At 38.8% G+C, this 26341-nt stretch overlaps 1 protein-coding gene across 3 annotated transcripts in view; it reads right to left on the bottom strand.

Annotated features, from left to right (window-relative positions):
* Window positions 1–26341, bottom strand: part of KLHL2 (kelch like family member 2) — a 127931-nt gene that overhangs the window by 67989 nt on the left and 33601 nt on the right. For 2 of the 3 annotated variants that reach the window (XM_061191570.1, XM_061191571.1), the window contains exon 4: window positions 16557–16678. The exons of the other annotated variant lie outside the window; for it this stretch is intronic. In XM_061191570.1, coding sequence (XP_061047553.1) covers window positions 16557–16678 — 122 coding nt within the window. The remainder of the gene's footprint in view (window positions 1–16556; window positions 16679–26341) is intronic. 3 annotated transcript variants of the gene reach the window in all.

Below are 26341 nucleotides of genomic sequence, written 5' to 3'. Positions count from 1 at the left end.
TAAAGAAAGTCAAGTCAAGTAAAGAAATGCCTTTCTGGACCTCTAGAATTCTAGCCAATACAGCAATGGTAAGTGAGCTGTTTATTTAGTGACTATCACCCACCATTCACCATAAACTGCCTCAGTTTGGCCTGTCCTCTGAGTACCATGAAGCTGAAAGGCCTTTAGTCATAAAGCTAGTGTTTTGTAGAACAGTAAGAGGTTCTACACATTCCTCTTCTTGTTCATGTGAATAGCAATCTCTTTAAGTGCTCGGAGAAACATGAAGTAAAAGAACATGCCAGCTGATTAAATAAACTTAACTCCATATGCTATCCTTTTGTTAAACAGAAAAAAAATTTTCCATCTAGATATGTTGATTTCCAACGTATGGAGACACATAAAACCTAAACATTTTATACTGTGGAGATGTTTTCTGCAATGAACAAAGAAGTGGGGGGAAAGCTACCGCTGACTCCTGAAGACAAGTAGAACACTTGGCACGGAAGACACCCGAGCCAAACAATGAGCACCCATATGACACTCTTACACCAGCTGCACATTTTAAAGTAAGAAGCTTTCATCCTACTTCACGTTGTCTGACAAGCCAAATTACATATAAGATGTTTCACTTAGACAAGTACACTCCTTCTGCTTGGCTATTAGGATCTGTAGCTTATTTTCAGCTTGGGTACTTACTCCATAGGGGGAAATAATTTATGTAGTAAATCTTTTAAATCCTAAGCCATTAGCAGGGTGTTTATTAGAAGATACTACCATGGCGTCTGATTATTCCATAGATGTAAGATTTCCAGATGTCTAGGAAAACATGCAAACACGATGCTCACAGCTCAGTCCCTATTAACGTTACAGTCAGTGTACTGCTAAAAAGCAAATTTTTATTAATTTCCCAGCCATCTTATATCAGAAGCACCTGTTTATTTAAAGTGCCAGGGCCTTGTGTGCCAGGAATGACGTGAAAACATGTAAACAGCTGTCCGAAGGGCAAGAGCAGAGGGTAGAAATTATCCCCAAAGTTAAAGAAGCTATATGTTGTTAGACTAAAAGAGCCTCATTATGAAATATAACCTATAACTTTCATTAGCATATGTCTTCTAAAATCCACATTTAGTCCCCAATTTATAAATAAGTCATGTTCCACAAGTTTATTTTTTCAACTGGCTACATGACACTCATTGCACATTTACTCATAGAAACAGCATTAAAAATAGTTATAAACCACAATAACAATGAACATATTACTACTTGACTGCTATGACCTCAGGGGGCAGTGGGTGCAGAGAAGGAAGAAGAAAGTTTCCTTCCTCTTTCTGGGATGTAGGCCTGGCCGGGGACAGAGTTTTGAAATAGGAAGTGTTTGTTGTTGGCATCCTGCCACCTCATTCGCACTTCTACATCTCAAAGCCCTAAAGCTGGGCCACAGGCAGCCAGTTCTCTGTGCTGTGTACCCAGCTATGATTCTCCACCCAGATCTGCCTTTCCTGCTAAGTGTTTCATCCTCTAAATACACCTATCTCACCTCCCCCTCTGAACACCCTCCCCCCCCACCCAAGCTCCATCCCTTGGGATAGCTACTGCCAGCAGGGTCAAAAGGAAAGCCATCTTATTATTAATTCATATTAAGAGTTAATAACACATCACCTTCCAGGACAAATTCCTTCCAGAGGTATTTAAAGTTTTAAAAGAGGCTGACTCTTAAGCAGAACACGTCTGTAATTGATGTGATTTCCAATGATATAATAAATGAAGGAGAAAGGCAAAGGTAGCACTGAAAGAAGAAATATGGGGGCAATATGGCTTTCAGGCAGGATGAAAGCCCCCTCTCCTATATTACCCTTTTTACAGCTGCTTCTTCCATTATTTTTAACCCAAGTTTTCTCTAAAGTCTCCAACTTAGTCAACAGTGGCTCAAATGTACAATGAAGACAGCACCTACCTTGCAGAGTTGTTGAAAAAATTTAAAAAGTTGGTCAACCATTCAACACAGTGCCTGGCACATGACCAGAGTAGCACATTAGCGCTAATTCAAGGCTTTTGTTCTTAGTTTGAACATTCAATCCCATTACAATGAAATGCCACGATTTCCTTTCTCCCTCACAAGATGACGTTCTATGCCAGATCATTCACAATAAGCATAAGGTTGCTTTCTTTTTGCATCAAATATTCTAAAAGTAAAAGATATAATCAGGGACAATTTGGAAAAGAACAAACACAACATACAAAAATAGAAAATATATTTGATACCTCACTAATTATCAAATAAATATAAATTAAAATAAGAGCATTTTATGACTACTGATTAAAAAAATTAACATCAAACATTCAGGTCAAGGTACAGTAGGCCTTGGCCCCTAGCACATTTTTGCTGTCGCTGTAAACTAGTCAGCTCTCTTAGAAAGGAAATAGGCAACATTCATAAAGAGCTACCGAAAAATATAAAAGTTTAAAGCCTTTGACCCTGAAAGTATGTTCTGGGAATGTACCTTGAGAAAATAGTTCAAAAAATGAAACAGGCTACATCCATGAATTCTACTTTAGCATTACTTATAAATAAGAGTAGGGAAAAAACAGAAACAACTAAAGATTGAACAGTATGACAATTAACTAAATTATGTTACACTCACATAATGAAATATTATAATCAATGACAATGAAAACTAATAATGGTTGAAAAAACTAATATTTCTAAAATGTTTGCAATAAGATACAATCATATAAAATTAAGTGAATACACAGCTTTAACCTATAATCATACTAGAAAAAGTTTAATGGACATCAATCACGTTCCTTTGATCTCAAGGAACTTGATTAGTAAGACAATGTTGAACAAACAAAACACCGGAACATTCCCACAGGATTCATTTTTCCTAACACATAGTGGACATAAGTAAAGAAAGTGGTCCATGGATCCTTCAATGACAGCTCGCCTCCCTGCCCTTGCATCCATCAGTTCCATAGCTGGAAGCTTTAGGTCTGAATCTAATCTTATCTCTAAGCAGAGAGAACATCGGGGCTCTAATTAAGCAGCTCAACCCAGTGGGCACTAATTTATTCCCACACTGATGTGGCCCTGGGCCCTGTGATGCTCTGCTCCCCAGACCCAGTTCCAGCCCACATGCCCCCCTAACTAGGTCCCTTCTCCCAGTGGACCCTACTTTACTGTGTACTGACCACTTCTCCGAGAAACCAAAATCGTGCCCCTGAGTCCCTGCCCAGAAAATACAAATGTCTGTTCCCAGGTCCCCTTCCTCCTGTCCTGCCAGGACCTCCTGCCTGGCTCAGCCTCTATTCATCAAACAGGGCCAACCTATCCTATGGGCATTCCCTCATTATTCATTTGACAAACGTTTATTGAGCTTCTAATTAATACCAACCACTAGTCTAGGTTCTGGGGATTTGGGAGTGAACAAAATGAACAAATATACCAGTCATCCTAGAGCCTGGATTCTAAAAGGTAGTGCTTACATTTGGTAGGGGCATGTGGAGTTTCCATCATCTGAGTGCTCCTGCCCTTCACAGTGGTCTCTGGATCACAAAGTCTAAAGTTCACAGGCATGAGAGTACTCAGGAGCTGTAGATATTACTCCCCAATCTGTCACTGAGTTCCTGTAAAGCCTCAGGGGCAGAATGGAGTTAGTGTGTAAAGAATGGAGAATGGAAACTCTACCACAAGCTCTAGAGTTAGAGAGCTCTGGCCTTGAAGGCTGGATAAGCTCCATACTCACTGTATCACCATAGTCACTTAGCCCCTCAGAGCTAGAATTCTCTGATTTGTAAAAAAAAAAAAAAAAAATAACCCTCTGTCCAGGATGTTACAAAGACTAAATGAGGTCAGCATTTAGCAAAGTAACTGAAACACAGAAGGCAGGTAGTCCCTTCTTCCAACAAGAATATTTTATTCTATTTCTCCTATCATTAATCAGAATTAATCCATTTTAATCTCCTCTCCTTTAGTCTCTCCTCTCTATAATCACTACAAATCAAAAAACATGACTGCTGGTCTCTCGACAAACTGAACATACATTTTACTTCTATAGGTCAAAATTCTCTTCTGTATCTCCATCAGATCCTCTAAGATTCTTCCTTTTCACAACCTCAGAATTTCACAAATAACTACCTTCATAACCAGAATTTAAGCTGGTTAGATCAGGGTTGTGAGGTTAAGGCATCGACCCACTGTCTAAAGAAGAAAATAGAGACTGACGAGTGCCATCAGTGGGCCTCAAAAATATATATTTTTTTTAATTAAAATAAAAACAGGCAAGTTTAAAGGGCCAAGATTATCAGTTAACTCAAAGAACAGAAGTAAGATATACATCTCTTAATACAGGGGACTAAGGACACCTCTGACTTTTCAAAGGTGTTGCATGGATATATTTACAACTATGGATGATAATCACCAAATTAACTGCCAAATATAATTGTAAAAATAGTTCATATTCATTATCTCCCTTTTGTGTCAGTCATCTGGTCTAAGCACAAATAGGACTGGATTAAACTTTCATTCAAACATGTCTGAAAACTAGAAATTTTTTAAATGAAGGAAAAAAGAAAATTCCTAATATGATCAATTTGAGAGATCCTTTACCAAGGGTTCATTATTCTTCCACCAACAAATATTTCTTCCTTGTTCCAAAATCTGTAATGTTGATAAAAATGGGAGAGTCTTTATCCAACCATCATTGTTCAGTAGGTATCATAGAATAGTTAATGGGGAACAACTTTACATGTGTAATAAGATGAGTAAGGCCTTAAGCAAGATCTCTATTTTAAAGAAAAAAATTGGGTCATGTGAGGGCACAGTATGACTCAGTTACATCCTACACCCTCCTCTTCCTCTCTTTCTCGTTCTGTCCTCTCCCTCCTCTCGCCCTTTTTGTCTATGCCTATTCCTTTTCCATCTTCTTTCTAAATTGCTTTATATTATTCAGAGGACCCCACAGATTACCAAATTTATTTCAATGGGATTTTTTCAAGGCTGAAGAGACTGCTAGTAATTTTTAAAGATTTTTTTTGTTTTTTTTGTAAATATAATGCTAAATCAAAACAGACATATATGCATGTGCATATGTGCACACACACTCTCTCTCATACACACAAACACACACACACATCATACACTCTTACTCCTTAGACAAATAGCTCTTTTCAGGTACATGTTATTTTTTGTTTGTTTGTTTTTGTTTTTTTTAAAATCCTTTGTTTTGGTTGTTATTCTATTTTTTAAAAATTAATTAATTTATTTATTTATTTATGGCTGTGTTGGGTCTTCGTTTCTGTGCAAGGGCTTTCTCTAGTTGTGGCAAGCGGGGGCCACTCTTCATCGCGGTGCGCGGGCCTCTCACTATCGCGGCCTCTCTTGTTGCGGAGCACAGGCTCCAGACGCGCAGGCTCAGTAATTGTGGCTCACAGGCCCAGCTGCTCTGCGGCATGTGGGATCTTCCCAGGCCAGGGCTCGAACCCGTGTCCCCTGCATTAGCAGGCAGATTCTTAACCACTGCGCCACCAGGGAAGCCCAGGTACATGTTATTTTTCATCAGAAATTATTCTGTATTCTCTCCTCTCAACCTTGTCTGCAATCAATATTCATACATCATCTCTCAACTTTGTTTCTCAAAGCCTAGACTTAACATAAAAAAGAGATTGTAAGATAAAATCAAATTATTGCTGGAGAATGAAAAGTGAGAAAATACATGATAAGAAAACACATGTTAAGCAAAACAAAGAAAAAAAAAATAAAATCATATTTAATAGGCAATTAAATAAGTTCATCCATCTTAATAACAGCCTCTACCTGACCCCAACTAGAGCTTAATTATAGTGTGTTATTGTTAATGTCTCTTCTCAAAGTGCTTTAAGTTTTCTTCATAACAGCCAAAAACTTTAAACACATGTTCCTCAACATGGTAAACTGCAGTAAATCCACACAAAGCATATTTATAAAGAAGAACAAACTACTGGAACATGTGATAACATACGTGAATCTCACAAATGTTATGTTGTGCCAAAAAAGTCAGCCTCAGAAGAATACATTCTGTGTGGTTCTATTTATATGAAGTTCAAGAGGCAAAACTAATATACTATAATAGAGATCATATCACCCTCGAGTTAGGGTGAGGGATTTACAGGGAAGGGGCTTGAAGTTATAAATGTTCAATATCTTGATTTGGGTGGGATTAACAGGTGTATGCATTTGTTAACACTTAGCAAACTGAACAGTTAAAATCTATGGAATGTAAACTACAGCCCACCAGGTGGGGGGAAACGATTGCTTTAAGCCAACACTGAGATTAACCAGAGGTCAGTGGAAGGCCTTTATAAATTATGAAACAAAATTTTTAATGGAAAATAATAATCCTATCTGATAGAATCCTAAATAAGAAACTAACCCCCCCCAAAAAATCAAACGTACTTACATGACCAAATTTCTACACTAGTCATCATAAAGTTAATTTAAAACAGCAGCTTCTGAAAACATGTTAGTGATACAGCTATACTTTCACAAAGTAAAGTTATCATAAATTGTATGTCCTCGGGAAAGGCACAAGTACACTTACACCAGATGATCAGGGCTTCCCTGGTGGCGCAGTGGTTAAGAATCCACCTGCATTGGCAGGGGAAACGGGTTTGATCTCTGGTCTGGGAAGATCCCACATGCTGTGGAGCAACTAAGCCCCTGTGCCACAACTACTGAGCCTGCGCTGTAGAGCCCGCAAGCCACAACTACTGAGCCCGCGCACCTAGAGCCCGTGCTCCACAACAAGAGAAGCCACTGCAATGAGAAGCCCGCACACTGCAAGGAAGAGTAGCCCCCGCTCGCCGCAACTAGAGAAAGCCCTTGCGCAGCAACAAAGACCCAACGCAGCCATAAATAAATAAATAAATAAATAAAAACAAAAACAAAAACAAAAAAAACCAGATGATCAGAAGTGCATTAATTTTACTAACCTGACAATGGGATTAATACATCAAGGTTCAAAAGGTAGTAATTTTTAAAAATTGTATGTCAATAATGCTAGGGCTTATAAAACCTTTGGCTTATCTCAAACCACATATGCCAGAATCACAGATAAATTAACAGCTCTAGACTCTAATCACCTAAACTGGTTTGGAGAGACAGACCCTTAACACTGGCCACATGCCAGATGCAAACGTGCTATCTCCCACGCAGGCTCCATACCTAAACATGAGGCAAAGATCAAAGATCAAGAAAAAAAAAATCCACATGATAAGGATTTATTTCGAATTTTTCTCATCCTTGCACAAATTATTTAATGTTGCTTATAAGATGCTAAGTCATAATCAGGATAGAGTCATTTTTTGTTCATCAAGATAAATACCTTTTATATACCACATGCAGCGCCTTAAAACATGAACTCCAAAATGACTCAACCGTCTGGACATCTTCAAAGATTATGTATTTTAATGATATGAAGTTACAGCAAATAACATAATTACTAATGCTTCTGGAGTAACTAGCTTTTCTCCAAACAAGAACTTAAAAAACCACTTCAAGTGTGATGTCCATCTAGTTCTATAGGATATTCTTATAATAAAGCTACTAGATTTTCTCAAACTAGCTGACCTCAATGGCTTCTTCCATATTAAATTTTAAATAAGTTCTTCATCTGTTCTATACTCTTAACTTATATAGGGTAAAACATAACTTAACTGGCATGATTAAAAATGGATGTTCTCATTGGTCAAATATTTTGATTAAAATTATGAGGCTTACCGAGTTCTAACTTAAAACATAATGAAATACAATTAAGATTAAAACTCAATTGTAAATAATTTAAAATTTTACAGTAATTATTAATGTAAAAGAAAGTCATCATTTTTGCCTCTGGATAATAACAATAAACTAAAATTATCACTATTCTGGTAAAGTGATAAAATACTAAGTTAACAGATCTCCAGGTATTAGAATGTCAGATAAATTCACTCCCATGATAGGATTTTCATTGCTATACCATAAACAACCACTAATCCTAAAGGTTTGATTCAAGGCATTTTTATTCTTTTTTAAGTTTTAACAAGTGTTTTCCAAGCACATCCTCTGCCAAAACCCTTTTAGACACAAAGGACTTACGCTCTACCTCATAAGAGAAACAGAACTCAAGTGGAAAAACAGTAAACTTTCTGTAGACTCTGCTATGAGAAATGTTTGCAGCCACCACAGTCAAACCAATGGAAAAGGCTGTTATAAATCGAAGATATAAAACAGTACTGCCATCACTCCAGAGTGCTGTCTCCACACTAATCCAAATACACAAGACTTGTTGGGTGGAGACAAATCAATAGCAAATTAAGAATCTTTTTTTTTTTTTTTTGGTCACAAATAATACATCCTGGTTATAAAGACTGAGAATATAAAGAGTAAGGGAAAGATTACATGAGCACTTTTTATCCAGCGATCCCAAACAATCTCAAATGAGTTCTTCTTCCTCACGGCCTCAAGTCTTTTTACTGCTGTTCCATTTTCTGGCTAACGTTCATAGAGCACTTTAATATTTTTAGAAGCTTTAACTAGTATATTTTACAGCATTTCTACGAGGTGTCAAAGCATCATTAGCCTCATTTAATAGTTGTAAAACAGACAGAAAGGTTAATGTCTTACTCAAGGCCATTAGTGAAGTCAATAGTAAGTTCAAGATTTGAGCTTTGAATTCTAATAGGACAACTAGCCAGAGTCCACTGGCCCATGAAGTTTCTAGCAGACAGCCAATCTAAGGGCTCCTTATTATGTTCTGAGTTGTTCAACAATAATTTAAATATGCAGTATTATATACTCACTTAAATAATTTTATGCTAAGATGCCACTGTAAAAATTTGTAAAACTATTCAGTAGATGTTTTGTTCACCTTGAAGATGAGCCTTCCTTCTGCAGAACTCCTTTGGTACTTGGGCCACTTCTAAATGTGTGGCTGAGAATGGAGAATGGTCATTCAATCAGGATAACTAAAGGGCAGATCTAGAACATGACTATAACCAAGCTTAAACCATAATCAAGTGTACAGTTATAGTCTCTGTCAGAAAAAATTATTTTTAACATAAGGTACAAAATGGTCCATGTTATTCAATTTCCATATGGAGACAGATGAGAGTTCAAAAATACTACAGCCCTCTACCCTCTGGTTGGAATTCTGGCCTCAATAAGCACTGTGGCTGGTACAGTTTGTCACATGCTCAAGTGATTGAGGGTAGAAAAGACAACTACTGAATATCAAATGTTCAGAAATGGGTTATCTGAAGAGCAGTTATTTGTCAGAGTTTTTCTGGATACCACACAGCGTGGAGAGACACTGGATTTGATGGCACTCAATCAATATTCTCGTCACTAGAAATGTGTGTTTGATAGTTCATTAGAGCCCTCTCTTATCCATTTGAAGCAAACCCCCTTCTCTGTGACTCCACACTAACCACACAATCCTCTGATTACTAATTATATCACTTAGACACCATACCTAGATCCTAAGAATGATGCACACTGGCTAATGTACACATATATACAGTCACTAGAAACACCCAATTACATGTAAAGTAATAGGCTGTAAAGGTTCTCAGGACAGAGGCCTTGTCTGTCTTGCTTGATATTGCATCGCCAACAGCTGGAACATTGTCTGGCACAAAATGGATGCTCCATAAATTTTTAATGAATTATTATTGAAAATTGGAATTTATCAGGATCAATACTGGCAGTGGAAAAACAGGCAAGCTCAATAGCTTAGAAGTATGAAAGGGAAAGAGCAAGCCATGTATAAAAAGCAGTAAAATCGTTATTAATCCTTACGTGAACTAGCCTGGTCTAGCTGCAGCCCTTAAAAGCCTTAAATCTTCAAGTTAAGTCCAATTCAGTCCTAAACTAATCCTGACCAAGACTGCAAAGTTTATTAGGAGCCTAATCAGTGATTATGGTCTGTCATTAATCCTGCTGCGCTAAATGTGGTGTGCTCCCCCAAAGCACCCCCATGCTTACCAAGCCACAATGTGAACCCTAAACCCCCACAGAACTGAGCATGACCCCAGATTCTGGGTTTGCTGTCCGTTCCCTAACAGACACCACAATCCCAAACTTACTTAGCTCTGGTCATTACAACTGCTTAGCCCTTACCAAGTCTCTTTCCAGACAAGCCAGAACACAGGAGCTGTACGCTCGGATCACTGTTCACTCAGGGGAGCTCTTCCTGAATCAAAGACATTGTCATCAGCCTAACAGTAGGCACCACCACAAGACCCTGCTGCCATGCATCCTGAAGCACCTCATTCATACCTGAATTTGTCACTCATCCTTGAACATTTTAATTTGGAATGCATGCCACCCTCAATTTAAAAAATATTTATTGAGTGCTTGCCACCCGCCCTGCCCCAAATTACGCCCTTATTCCTAGCCCCATTTATTTCTGGCTCAAGCCTCAATCCCATCCGGGCTCTTAATGAAGCCCCAGCATGTCTCACCTCTATATAAACCAGTTATCTAATCACAGTGTTCCACAAGGTCTTATATAAGAAAGAACAGAATCATCCCCCTTTTTCAGACAAGAAAATCAGGCTCAGAGAGGTTAAGGAATAAGGACAAGGTCACACGGCATTTAAATAGCAAAGCCAAGATTCAAATTCAGTTTAAGTCTATACTCTATCCATTACGTTTTGTTCCTTGTTCATTTTTTGTAGCATCAGGACCATCATCAGCATAGGCCTGACTACTCAGCAAATATTCCGTCAATGCCTGTTTAACTCATACGGTGTCTTCAATGTCCATTTTTAAAATAAATAGCCATCAACAGGAATCTCATTTCAATGTTTATTTACACAATGCAGAAATACAGCAAAAGCACCCTTTACCAACCTCCCCATTTAACCTACTGGCCTGACTAACCAACTCTCCCATGCCCTCTGTACACTCTAACAGGCTTGCACACTTCTACCGCTCCTCTCCAGCTGAGATGCAACTTACCAACTCATGCATGTTAGGTTTGCTCCCAATTTGTTTCGAACACTTGTACTTGTTACTGAAATTATATAACTTGAATAAATATATGTAATCCAATGACATGTGCATGTAAAAACAGAGCTTTTCTAAGAAAACTAACTTGATTGCTTTAGAATGATTTGATCAATGTGTTACCACAAAAAAATTTCTCAATCAAATTAGACGTGTGAGGAACGTCAGATAAAGTGTGTAGTCCGAAGATGACTTTGCATTGAGATTTCTTTTTCAAGTGTCTGAGCTCTCGCCGCACTTTAAAAGCACTGGGTAGTTAGAGCTGATGTATCAGTGTGGTGTGGTATGTGCAAGAACAAGCGTGTGGCTCTCCAAGCAGCGGGCCATACTTAGTTTCACAATGAAAGACTAGCATACAATTGTACAGTTACATGTTTGGGGTTAAAATAAAATATTTAGGGTATACAAGTACTCTGTTTTAACGGTTTCTCCCTTTCAGCCTTTTTTTGATTAAGTGGTCAACCATATCAACAGGACTCCTACCATGGAAGCCCCTCCTACGATGCCCTCCTTTCAGGAGCCCTCAGGGGTAGAAGGCTCCACAATGACACACTGCTGTCACTTCTGGTCCCATCTCAAACAACAAACACCCTGCCCTACACCAAGGAAATGGACACACGACCTTCGATTTTCTACTGTACTGAGGTTGTGTTAAACACTCTAGTGTGTTTATTACCAATAATTAATTTTAACTATCTCTTGAAAAACTCTTGTTTAAATTCTGTTCCTTTTTTGAACGAAAGTGAGTTATCTGTAATGAGGTGGATGGAGCCAGAGTCTGTCATACGGAGTGAAGTAAGTCAGAAAGAGAAAAACAAATGCCATATGCTAACGCACGTATATGGAATCTAAAAAACGGTACTGATGAACCTAGTGGCAGGGTAGGAATAAAGAGGCAGACGTAGAGAACGGACTTGAGGACACAGGGTGGGTAGGGGAAGCTGGGATGAAGTGAGAGAGTAGCACTGACATATATACACTACCAAATGTAAAACAGATAGCTAGTGGGAAGCTGCTGCATAGCACAGGGAGATCAGCTCAATGCTTTGTGATGACCTAGAGGGGTGGGACAGGGAAGATGGGAGGGAGGCTCAAGAGGGAGGGGATATGGGGATATATGTATACATATAGCTGATTCACTTTGTTGTACAGCAGAAACTAACTCTACACTGTAAAGCAATTATACTCCAACAAAGATATTAAAAAATAAATAAATTCTGCTCTTTTTTAAAAGAGATGAGATTTTCTATCTCAAATAATTCCAGTTTATGCAACATAAAAGTTTAAACAGTTCATGAACTGTTTAAAACCCATCCATTCAAAATTATCAGATGCTTCTTCAATTCTGAGATGATAAAAGTTCTAACGTAGACAGAACCTATAGATGAACACTTATAATATTAATTTGGGAATAAGATCATTTACTTACATTGGCACTGTCTATTAATAGCCTTACCTTAGTTTTTCACACTTACATCAGGTGAAAAGCTCTTATCTACTTTTAGCAAGCCAAAACAAATGCCCAAAAGCTGAGAAGTGAAAACATATGTAACAAAACCACAAATTTAGCAATAAAGTAAATGTTTTTAAAAATTCAAGATCCTTTACGATTCTCCAAAATGTTCATCAACACATCAAATGAAGAATAATAAACCTTCAATAATTTTGGGGATACTGAAAAAATTTTTTTCAGTTATAAATGTACTTTTATTTTTGAATATACAAACTCTCTTTTTCAATAACACTAGTAGTTAATGACAACTTAATAGTTGCTGTGTGATGCTGAACTAATTACTTAACCTTCCTGAGCTTCCTCATTTGCAAAATAGAGTAATACCTATCTAATATACTGGTGAATATCAACTAAGACATATGTAAAATGCCTAGCACACAGCTGAAGATAAACCCATGTGAAAACCCTTCATATACACACACACAAACACACACACAAAGTCAAGTATTCTTAATGGGGAAGGTGTGAGGAGACAAAGTACATGCATTCTCTGAACATGTATGTGAAACTTCATGCATATATACTTTAGTACCCTTTACTTGGGAAAGAGTTCAGTTTTTCATTAGCTTCTCAAAGGAGTCCACGACCCCAAAAAAGTTTACCTCCTTTTATAGTAGGCTTTGGCTTTATTTTCTCTGGTCCCATATATATAAAGTTTATAAAATTTGATTGGATACTTTAAACACAAGTAATTTAAATTAATCAACAGCAACAACAGCAAAAAAATTCAATTAAAAGTGTGGTCATGGTAAAATATGTATTCTCCTTTTATTTCTCTTTAAAAAAAAAAAAAAAACAAATTCATTTGGCTCAAATTATTCCCCATCCTTACCATAATTAAAAGCAACCATCCAAACTCAAAATCAAAGTTTGAAAACCTAAACAAAAAAAAACAACAATAACAAAAGAAAAAAATAATCAGGAAACCCTAAACAGCCAGAATTAAAACCCTATTACTTATATAATAAAATGACAATTGTCCCTTCTTTAGAGTTAATCTTTCAAATTACTTCATTCCTTCATTTTGACTCAAAGTTAACAACATTCACTTCAAACAGTTATTATATATATTTTAAATCTGTGTAATAAGGAGACTGCGTAGTATCGCAGAAGGGACCCTTAACTAGGAATCAGGGAAACCCGGGTTATGGTCCTGTTCTGTCACCAACTGACTCTAAGACAGCTGGACCTCAGCATTCTATGGCACTATGCTTCTACATAAAAACATGCAGTCCCAAAGTAGAAGACTAAGATACCTGCTATCCTAAGACTATACTTTATTACTAAAACAGAAATGTACAAAAGGGAGGTTACCTGACAAGAGATTTGATTCTAGGTCTAATGAGAAAATATACCGACAACAATAAACCTTTGAATTACAGAAAGTTCCGTCCCCACTGTCAGCACTCTCAGAGCAGATATACTCAGAGCAGGGCTTCTAGTTGGGGCCATTTAAAACTTTAGCTGCACATTAATAAGAATAACTGATACCTCCCCAGAACTGCTCCTTTCCTTAAGGTGAACAGCACTTAGAAGAAAGATTTAACAAAGTACAGACAGACAAAAATATACAAAATAGAGGAAAGAGCAGTTTAGTATGTCTTGATAGGTAAGCCCTTACTCTGTATTTCAATAAAAAATACTTGTTATGGGGCTTCCCTGGTGGCACAGTGGTTAAGAATCTACCTGCCAATGCAGGGGACAGGGGTTCAAGCCCTGGTCCAGGAACATCCCACATGCCGCGGAGCAACTAAGCCCATGTGCCACAACTACTGAGCCTGCGCTCTAGAACCCACGTGCTACAACTACTGAAGCTCGTGTGCCTAAAAGCCCGTGCTCCACAACAAGACAAGCCACCGCAATGAGAAGCCCGCACACCACAACGAAGAGTAGCCCCTGCTTGCCGCAACTAGAGAAAGCCCACGTGCAGCAATGAAGACCCAATGCAGCCAAAAATAAATAAATAAAATAAATAAATTTTAAAAATAATAATAGAAAGAATTTAAAAACAATACTTGTTATGGAAAAGGTAGCTTATTTTAATCAATTTTATTTCCAAACTGACTTTTGCAAAACAAGTATTTTTCAATGGAGTATAAAATAAGGCTTTATATACCAAGATACCCCTACGGTGAAGAAACATCCCTCTTCCAAAAAACAACAAAAACAATGTGAATGTTAAGCATTTAATGAGTCTGCCAAATACAACTCTTTCAATGTATTCCTGTAAGAGCTAGCAATATACACAAAGGCAAATTAGCAGGGCAAGAGGTTTTCTGAGAGGTGTGATGACTAACACTTCAGGACTGGAACATGACAGTTATTAAAAGAAACACGAGAAGCATTCTCCCAGTTCCTCACAGGCCAATGTCTCTACCGCAAGAGCTACTACAAACAGCATTCAGAGCTGAATTCACACACTCCAGTCTTGTAGGTCTAAACCACCTTTTGCAATTTTCCCCCATGTGACACATTATGTGAATCAAAGAAACCAATCAGTAATTCATTTACTGAAGGTCAGATATAGGGTACAGTGAGACTCAGGCACGCAAACGAATAAAAAGAAGGAGCAAAAGAAACCCAAGATAAGGGTCTTGTTGAAACCAATGCCCCAGAATCCAGCAAATAGCACACCTGTACAGAAAAGACCAGAATGAGATGACACGTACCAAACATTTTCCTCCATGTTAAAAAAAGGTTCACGTAGCATCCGATTCACACCTTTGTACATGACTTCAGGATCAACCAAGGCTTTTCAAATGCTTTACCTCATGAATGGGACTTCCAAGCAGAGGTTAACTGAGGCCATCTAGGAAGGATCACCAGGAGGCCTTACCACTGCCAGTATTTAAGATTTAATAACAGCATGCTCTAACAAGTTAAAGTGAAAAGATTTCAGTCTCCAAATTCAAATATTTTGCAGCATATTTCAACTAATTACAAGGGACAAAAGATTTCCGATTTGCTCAAGTAGAATTTAGAGATTATTTCTTAAGAAGTTAGTCCTAGTTCTTTTTGCTGTCCTCAAAATACAGTCTACCTATTGGAAGGAGTATAAATAAATACAAACTTTTAGATGGCAATTTGGCATATCTATCAGAAATTAAAACATGAATGTACCTTTTGATCCAGCTATTACATGTTGAGGAATCTATCCCATGAAATTTTTGGATGCAAATATAAAAATGTTCATTCACTGCAACATTTTTGTAAAGGTGAAAAATCATATATGCTGATTAACGTACAGGACACCACACAAAAGAATGAGCTGGACTCATATGTATTGACATGTAAGGAACTCCAAGACACTTTGTTCAGTGAAAAAAGCAAAGTTACAGAACAACAGGTATAGTAAAAGTATACTTATGTCAAGAAAATTGTGTGTGTGTGTGTGTGTGTGTGTGTGTAACTACATAGAAAATGTTCTTAAAGATTAACACCAAACAGATAACAGAGGCTACCCTCTGGGGAAAGAGAGTAAATCACAGAGTGTGGGATTGGTGAGTGCAAAGAGAAGTACAGTTTTAAAGAGGGACTTTCACTTTCTACTCCACATCCACCTGTATTAGTTAAACATTTACATCATATATATAAAACATTTGTTCTTTATAGAAAGTAAGAGAGGTGCGATGCCAAATTTTAGCTAAAATCTAGAATCACTAATAGAGGATGCTGAAATAGTCAAAGAAGTAAAGGCTGTTGGCCACCAAAAACACCCTTTACAGACTTAACCTTCCAGGGAATAAAGGAAAATATGGGTAGCACTGTAGTTATAAATGAACATGACCATGTCTTCATAAAAGAACAAGCATCATTCAGAGAACTAAAGGATTTGTATCTTAGAACTTTGAGAATATAAAAGATACTGAAATCAGGAACATTATTAAAAAGCAATAATCATTATAATGTCTCTTAGAAATACAGTTTTAACAACAAATTCTATTACTTTGGTACAAAGTGTCTATGTATAGGTATGCCCTTTTGCATTAGAACACTGACATGTGTAAAGAACCAAGTGATATGAGGCGTCACCCTTACCTGTACATTCTCTTCTGTCACCTGAATCTCCGCCGTGTAAACATAGTCAATCAGCATCCTCAGGGTCCAGCCGTCCACCTCCTTGATTCGAACTCTCTTTGCTCGGCTCTCACTCATCTCACCTGAAACACAAGGAGCAAGGCTGACGCTGTAGCAGACACCCAGCGGGAAGACCAAAACCCAGTCAGACGGCCACTCACTGTATTCAGGAGGCAACATGGTCAGCCACTTCAGCAGGCCTACAACATTCCCCTACCTCCCCTAAAAGCTTACCTTAGGAAACCATACAAGGTACTTCTGTTACCCACTTGTACCTGGAAATCACATCATGGCGATGAATATGCCACGTGTCCAACTGCATGAACTCTTAATACCTGTAGAATTATAGGTTCAGGACCCAATGCCGTCCATGCCTCTTTTTGGTCCAATGTGTGGAGAAAGAATGTCACCTGCCATAGCAGTAAACAAAGGATGTTGTAGCCATCAGCCATTGCAGGCCACCCCAGACTGTGCACCATGAGGGGATTCAGAATGGGAAAAAAAAATAGGATACTGGCCCTAGATAGTTAAGGTGTGTATCAAAGGAATGATTTCAATGAGCCCAGACACTTGTTATCTTCCCATACATAGAAAAGTGCTAAATTTATTAACTTGTCTGGTTTTCTTTAATTAACAATAATCTTTTGATGTTCCGACTACCTGGTTCTTTTGCAAAAACTCCTACATATTCTGGCTCCTCCCTGACCTCTTTGGAGCAGTCCCTCAGAGAGATCTGAGAGGCTGCCTCCTGGGCTGAAGTCCTCCGAAAGTCCGCTGAATAAAACATAATTCGCAGCTTCTAGGGTGTGCATTTTTTTAGTTGACAATGCTTTAGAGCAGTTTCTTTTCCTTTTGAATTTCTATTCAAGACTAGAACACAGCGTTACCCCGTGAGGCTAACTTCCAAGTTCCCGGTACTCACTCACAAGCACACCAGTGCCTGCCCCTGCCCTCTGGGAAGACACACCTCTCAGATAGGAAACAATCAGAACACAAATTACAGAAGATGCCCAGGAAATGCAAGACAAAAGAGGGGTCTTAAAGAGGTGAGTCAATGGCCAAGGCAAATGGCAAAGGGCCTTCTAGCCCAAGTTCCATTCCTATTTGTCATCTGCAGCAACTTCATCCTGAAGTCATTTCCATACCAGCATTTATTACTAAAGCCAGATGCCCTTCTACATCACTGCCTGCTAAATAAGTGGTACAAGACCTCCCTCTTACTACCCACTGAACTGGTTAAGCATTCAGGGATCATAAATAAGATCCTCTCTTGTATAAAGAAACAGGGAAGCAGAAAAGAGAAGGGATGGCCCCTAAACCCAGGGGACTCATGGAGAGTTAGAAGCAGGTTTGGGCACATATGTGCGGACATAAAATGGCCCAAGAATAGGGAAACATAAGCAATTGAATGGGGAAAGAAAACTCAATTACAAACAAGACAGTCTAAAAATAATGTTGAGTGTTAGGGGACACCTTAGCAAAAAGGTTTAGTTCTACATTCATCAGGTTTCAAAGATAAAGGAAGTATGAAAAACAATGCCACCATCCCTCACCTGTTAGAAAAACAACACAATGGTCTCAAGATTTCTTGAAAGTTCATTTCTTTTTCAGGTACAGTATACTGTCAGTGACCATAAATTATCAGAAAAAGCTATAGGAATCCATAATTATACAAAATTCCTTTGCAAACATAAACACTGGGAAGACAGAAATAATAACAGTGATGTATATTTAACTACCTGCTTCCCTGGAGATTCTCTCTGACAAAAGCTCAAAAAAAGCTGTTCTCCTAAGAGCTAAAATATCTGAAAAACTATTATGCTACTTCCCGGGGGGGAAGACATCCACTGGTATTACAAGGGAAGAGAAAAAGTTGATAATATGCTCCTGTTATATGCCTATATAGCAGGAAGACAAGGGATTGGGCTATGTATCTGCTGCCTCAGCATGTTTTTTTTTTTTTTTTTCCTTTCATGAAAAAGGGGAAAGCATGTTTTTCTTCCCCCTTAAAGAAAAGGGTAAAAAAAGCAGGGTCGAGGAATATGGAAACATAATTCTTCATCTACATATAAGGCACCTTCCTCTGTCCTACTCTCTCTGGATCTTGTAGCTAGATGGGATTTGTGTCATCTGAAAGCTCTTTTGTGGTAGTGAGGACACTCTGGTAATTCCCACTTGGACTTCAGCGAAAGGCCACTATAATTCATCTCTAGGGCCCCTGCGATGTGCAAAGCCCCACAGGGCCCGGGGCCACACAAGCATAAAGCCATGCACTTAGTTCTCAAGGAATTCACTCCTCAGGACTTAGGCATGATTTAGACAAAAACAAGTTTGACCTTAATTTACATGTATGACTGAAAAATTATCAGTTCTCTGCCAAGCAGTTTTTAATATTATAGTTTTTAAGGTATTGCTATAAGATGCCCTGTGCTGATTCATACATTCCTTAAGTGTCATTTTTAATATTAATTATTTCTCTCCTAAGAAACCTGTACCTACTTCCAACAAATTCTATCTCTATCACATACTGCTTTAGAAATGCTTTAATCTTTATTTTTCATATTAATTTACAAAAACAAATAGCTTGCCACAGACTGTGTTAATAGTTTAAAAATTCCAGTAACTACGAAGAACCAAAACACGTACCAAAGAGAGTTGTAAAAGCTACTTAGAGCTAATTCTAGTTGTTAAATATTATCTTACTTCTGTCCGTTGCTGTGTTTATAGAGGAGATTTATTTTTGATAATCAGTTTTGTTTTTCTTCCTTTCTTTCTTTTTTTTTTTTTTGGCCATGCCATGTGGCTTGTGGGATCTTGGTTCTCCGACTAGGGACTGAACCCAGGCCCACAGCAGTGAAAACGTCAAGTCATAACCACTGGACCGCCAAGGAATTCCTGATAATGAATTTTAAAAAGATACCCAATGATACTGTAAAGAGTTTAATCTCATAACATTTTTTTAACTTCCTGTCTTAGTGTTCTTCTCCTGTGTTTGATCATGTATCATAGAACTGAAGCTATACTATGATATCCACACAGATACCGCCACCCTCACCTCCTCTCCATCCCTCCTGCCGCTGTGCCACCTCTTCCTTCCCCCTCACCTCCAGGATGGACTCCACACATCTGACCATGGCACTCAAAAGCCTTCAGCTGCTCCCAGTCCAGGCATGCAGGCCTGTCCATGTCCCACCCCTGCCTCGCTATCCAGCCTCCTCTCTCTCTCTCCCACTTCTAGTCTTAATTTACATAAGGAAGGAACTTTGTGTAGTTGCCCATACACACCCAGCAATTTCCTACCTCGATGCCTCTGTCGAGCTTCATCATCTCTGTCTCCCCATGCCCTCATTCCCCAGGCTAACCCCCACATATTCTTCCAGATTCAGCTGGAACCTCTCCAAGCAGCCTTGCCTGCTGATGACCCAAGGCTGGGTTAGGTTCTCACCCTAGGTTACCTCCTGCAAATCCACTTTGTCATAATAATATCTGGTTCTCCCCACCTGGATTCTTGAGCTTCCTGAGAGCAGGGATGACGTCTTCCTTACCTCTGTATCCCCACAATGCCTGACATATGGTAGATACCCAATAAATAATGGCTGTTTGAATGAATGACTAGAAAAGCGAAAAGTAAAACAAGTGCCAATTTTAAATGTAGCACCTTTACTTAACACAATTACTAACACTTAAGTTAGTCTTGAATATAGGTATTCTAGCTCTGAAGGATTTCAATCAACAAACATTTACTGAACATCCACTATACAGGCCGAGCTAAGCACTTTCACTAATGAACACTGCACCATCTCTACTGTTTTTGAGAAAAGAAATGAAGTCCCCCAAATCATAAAAGCTTATGGACACATGTATGGATAGAAACATTTCCAGCTCAAGGACCTTAATCAGGACTCCTGAAGCCCAGAACAAACTGGTGACTGTATTTACCCATTCTGAAGTTCTAAAAAGTGAATAGGTTTAAGAGGGCAAACCCTAGGATCAATTAAAAACTCATGTGACTCTAATTTCAGTTATTGCTTAGCACATAAATTGAAAAAATAATAAAAATATAATACAGTACACTTTATACTATGTTGAAACCCTAAGAATTGAATGACAAGCTTACAGCCACATTTAATAAATAAATTTTATTCCATTACTCTTCAAGTTATACTTGTCACCTACTCCAATCATTATTGCCCTTTTGCTCATTATTAGTCTCAGGTTACAAAGAAGCTACTGACACAATGGTATCTTCATTCTGGCAAGATGACCCGAATGCCCCTGCCAGGCACTGGGTATGGTGGCATGGTACATAATTCCCCAATTCTACAACTAATCTAAGGCAAACATGGTAACTACATTACCCCGCCAGTTTGGCTCTAGTTTGAGTAACTTCTGGAACAGGTCTCCCAGTTCCTAAAAGAAAAATAGGAAAGAGACAACCCCTCTCCTTCCTCGAGATGTTGGGTCCACTCTCGTAGGCATCTTGCATTCATGGGGGAAGCAACCATAGGATAAAATTTTTAGTGAGGACAGCCGGGTGGCGAGACAGAAGGAAGAGGATCCCTGATGATCCGACCATACCTGGTGCCCAGCCTATTTTCCAGTTATGAGAGAATATATTTCCTTGCTACTTAAACCAGCTTAAGGGGAGTTTTCTGTTACATGCAGACTAAAGTTATATGCACTTTATGTGCAATGCCCTATTTAATGTTCTTCACCGCAGTCAGCAATATGAGAAATTACCTTTTCTTTATGTTTCCTCTCTAACCATTCCTCCTCTCCCCAAAGCCTAGGATAACCCCTAGCACACAGAAGATGCTCAATGAATACTCCTTCATGAAGGAAAGCACAAATCTTAGACAAATACAACATGCACACAACTTTTAAAATATCTCACATCTTAATCATTCAAATGATAATCTATCTTTTCCTATTCTAATTTACCTTACTAAATCATGTTCAATGTGACAAAAGAAATTATCAAAACGCACCCCCAAAAAAGAAGAGTGAAAATAAAAATACAGTATTTCCCACTAGATTTCAGATATTTTAGCGTGTGGCACCACAGAAGCCTCAAATATATTTGTTAAGAAAAACGGCATTTTAAATGCCACATTTGTACACAAACAAGTAATTTAAAAACAAGAACTCAGAACTTCCCTGGAGGTCCATGGTTAAGGGACCATGCTTCCTTTGCAGGGGGCATGGGTTCGATCCCTGGTCAGGTAACTAAGATCCCGCATGCTGCGTGGCATGGCCAAAAAAAACCAAACCAAACCAAACCAAACAAAAAAAGGATGATAAAATAAATAAGTAAATAAAAACACAAGAACACAATTTGATTTATTCTTTCTCAAGTAACAGTTAAACAACCTGGCCTTGATCTAAATTGGTCCGTACTTCACAAAAGAAAAACCTGTGACTACATCACAGAATTACTTTTCACCTCCCTTCTACCCAAATGGAACTACAATGAGTAACAGAATTCTTTTTTAGGTGATATAATTTGAATGAAAAATTCACCTATAGTTTAGGGGAGATGAAAAACAAGGGCCAAAAAAGAATATCTGTAGAGTCCCCATTTCCTAATAGGCGAGTCACAGGGAACAAGAGGAGTACAAGGTAGCCCTGTGCCACTGCAGACACTTCTGCTTACTGCTGATCATTGAGCCAGAGTACACAAACATCACGGTGTGTGATGGGGTGGAAGCATGCCAAGGTCTTCTTGTGGGCCTCGACATATTTTTTATGACAGATAATATAAATATAATAGGACTTCAGACCAGGAAAACAGATAAACAATGGGCTCACAGTCTAGCAAATCTTAAATGAATATATGTACACTAAACCACCTAGACCAGATTTTCATGTCTTCTTTAGGTAAAAAATCTAATCTAATCTCTGCCAAACTGCTATTTAGTGGATTCAAAAGAAGAAAATGAACAAAGATTGCCAGAAAGGTAAATAGCATCTATTGCTGAAGAACCATAAAAGTCTAGCCTACTAAGCAAATGAAAAGATGCTCAACATCATTAGTCATTAGGGAAGTGCAAATTAAAACTATAAGAGATGCCGTTTCACACCCATTAGAATGACCACAATTGAAAAAAAAAAAAAAAGATAGCAACAAGTGTTGGCAAGGATGTAGAGAAATGGGAACAGTCATACATAACATAGGCATATAAAATGATGCAGCCACTTGGGGAAATAGCATAGCAATTTTTTTAAAGTTAAATATAAATTTACCATATGACCCAGGAATTCCACACATAGGTATCTACCACCATGAGACATTTGCCCACACAAAGAACTGCACATGAATGTTCATAGCAGCATTATTCTTTTTTTTAATTTTTATTTTATTTTTGGCTGCGTTGGGTCTTCATTGCTGCATGTGAGCTCTCTCTAGTTGCGGCAAGCAGGGGTTACTCTTCGTTGCAGTGCGCGGGCTTCTCACTACAGTGGCTTCTCTTGTTGCAGAGCATGGGCTCCAGGCACGCAGGCTTCAGTAGCTGTGGTGCGCAGGCTCAGTAGTTGTGGCTTGCAGGCACTAGCGCACAGGCTCAGTAGTTGTGGCTCACAGGCTTAGCTGCTCCATGGCATGTGGGATCTTCCCGGACCAGGGATCAAACACAGGTCCCTTCATTGGCAGGTGGATTCTTAACCACTGCGCCACCAAGAAGTCCCCAGCATTATTCTTAATAGCCAAAAATTGGAAACAACGTAAATGTCCATCAGCTTGGTAAATGAATAGTCAAAATGTGCCATTTTCATACAATGGAATCTACTTAGCAATAAAAAGGAACAGACTGATGATACATACTATGACATGGATGAACCTCAAAAATATTATGTGGGAACAAAAATGTTCTAAAGTTGATTTATGGTGATGGAAGTACTACTTAGTAAATTTACTAAAAATCACTGAACACTACAATATAAAATATGCCTCAATAAAGTTGTAAAAAAAATCACAATTGAGGTACTCAATTCACATTTTATATGTGTCAGAAATTAATACAGAATCCCTATTTTGTATCTACTTTAGCACCTAGCAATCTAAGATTTGACCAAGTACTCTCAGGCAGAAACAGGTTGAACTGCAAGGACCCACCCACCAGTTAACTGAGATACATACTTAGGAATACTTATACAATCAAGACGTCTTCAGGGCCTCATTCCCATCATTAAGCAAAACTCACTTATTCAGAAATTGCATGTTAGCTGAAACATGAAGAGGTGAGACCCATTAGGCAAAAAAAAAAAAAAAAAGAGAGAGAGAAAAGAAAAAAGAAAAAAAGAAAGAAAAGAGGGAAGCTGAAATATAGTTCAGATTCTTAAGTAAACAGAGAAGAAAAATAGAGACATAATGAGATCTCCCATCTCCAGCATCCATGTCTCTGGATGTCGAAGGCTCAGGGAGTCTGCGGACTCTAAGTATCGTCTTTTGAAGGGAAAGGAAACTAACCCTGATCTTGTAATTTTAAGTTAATCACTACATTTTACAACTGGAAAATAAAACATTTATCAAAAAAAGTCTAGTGTAAGATGTTTTCAATCTTATATTCTTACAATATAAAGACATTTAGGAATTGAGGGGAAAAAATAATAATGATAATCATGATAATTACTGCCAACATTAATTGAACATTTTCTATGTGCCAAATAAAGGGTTAACATACGTGATCTCACTTAATCTTTATAAGAATCCTAGGAAGTAAATATTATCATCCCCATTTTCCAGAAGGGGAAACTGAAGCCCAGACTGATGAAGTGATTAATGATCCCAAAGATCCAGTAACTCTGACAAGGAAGTGGCAATAACAGTGTCACCTGAAGGAAGGCCACTTACAGGGACAGCACTTTACTAGTGAATTCCTAAATTAGGCCAATGCAGATCAAATACTCCTTTTGCAAACTAGAGATTCTGTTTAGAAAAGACTCCAGGAGTAATAAATAAGATGTAAACCAAAAGACTGAAGTGAATCCACGACACAAAAATTTGACTAATCCCATTTCAACTTTTCGAATCAGCCTCAGCTAAAGGCACCCTCCCCAAATCACTTGCCCAACTTGGCTCACGGCCCCTCTACTATCTTTCCTAACTTCTTGATTATTTAATTCAGTTCGGAACAGCAAGAATGTAATAGGCTGAAGAGTGAGGTGCCTCCAGACTCCTCTCTACTCCCAAAACACTAAGTCCATTCTCTCCACATTGCTTTCTGCACTTTTCTTCATCTGTGTAAAACTTTACATTCATTATGTTTCAAGAAATGTCAGATCCCCTTCTCTCAATGCTGCCCATCACAGTCCTCACCATCTGTATTACTCCTTTGCACACACAGATCTTCCATAAACTATTACGTATTTAAAGTGTGCACATCTCATTTCCCCAGTGATATAATAAACTACTGGGGCAGGAAGTATGCCAATATTGTTTTGTATTCCTTGAAGTATCTAGCAAAATGTTAGGCCCAGGATATACTTAAGTTTCTAAAGTATGAATAGATTTGTATTTGTGCTTTTTTTCTATAACTGTATATGTATTTACAAGTATTTATTTGTCCTACCAATAATCTAAGATTATAAGCTCATTGTTGGAACAGATAATAACTTCATATCCTTGTACAGTACTGTATGTTTAAATTTTGTTTTTTTAAGAATGAAGTTAAGGGAGGGTGTGGCTAGGTGGCAGAGTAGGAGGACCTGGAGCTCACCAGCTCCTACAGGCACACCAAATTACAACTACTCACAGAGCAACTATAAATGAGAATGACCTGAAGACTAGCAGAGATTTCCCACAACTAAAGACATAGAGAAGGAACCACAATGAGAAGGATAGAAGGGGCAATGACATGACCTAGTCAAGACTCACTCACCCAGGTCAGCAACCCACAAACAAGAGGATAATCACAGTTACAGAGATTCTCCCCAAAGAGCAAGGGTTCTGAGCCCCACATCAGGCTCCCCAGTCCAGGAATCCTACACCGAGAAGACAAGCCCCCAGAACATCTGGCTTTGAAGGCCGGAAGGGCTTGGCTACATGAGAGCAAGAGGGCTGTAGGAAACAGAGACTTATCTGTTAAGGGTGTGTGCAAAATCTCATACACTCTGAAACCCAGGACAGAGGCAGTAGTTTGAAAGGACCCTGGGTCAGACCTATTTTCTGATCTCAGAGAGCCTCCCAGAGAGGCAAGAGCTCACCCTCGGGTCACTGATGCTGGTGGCAGCCATTTTGGGGAGCTCGTTCTACCACAAGGACACTGGTGCTAGCAAGTGCCATTTTGGGGTCCACCCTATAGACTATTAGTGCCAGGGGCTTACCTGCCCACCAGTGGGCTGGCAGCAGCTGTGTGCCCCAACCAGACCATGCAGACAGCCGCATGGGAAGCCTACCCCACCCTCCAGCCTGACCACAGCCACTGTGCAAGGCACAGCCTTGCAGCCAACCAGGCCAGGGGCCAGCCCTGCCTACCAGACCGCCCACAGTACTCTTCCCACCACAACAAAAGGGGTCACACAGCCCACACAGGGGGTACCCCTAGAGGGGGGTACCCCTAGAGCATACAGCTCTGAACAGGAGGGGAGTGAGCTGCTGGGCCCCACAGGATGTCAACTGCATAAGGCCACCTCTCCAAGATCCAGAAACTTAACCAACCTACCTGATACACAGAAATATATACAGAAAATTGGGCAAAATGATGAGAAAGCAAACTATGTTCTAAACAAAGGAACAAGAGAAAACCTCA

The sequence above is a fragment of the Eubalaena glacialis genome, chromosome 5, assembly GCF_028564815.1.
Source record: "Eubalaena glacialis isolate mEubGla1 chromosome 5, mEubGla1.1.hap2.+ XY, whole genome shotgun sequence".
NCBI lineage: Eukaryota > Metazoa > Chordata > Mammalia > Artiodactyla > Balaenidae > Eubalaena > Eubalaena glacialis.
Note: the sequence above shows the minus strand (reverse complement) of the source record. Positions and strands in the feature narration are given on the sequence as shown.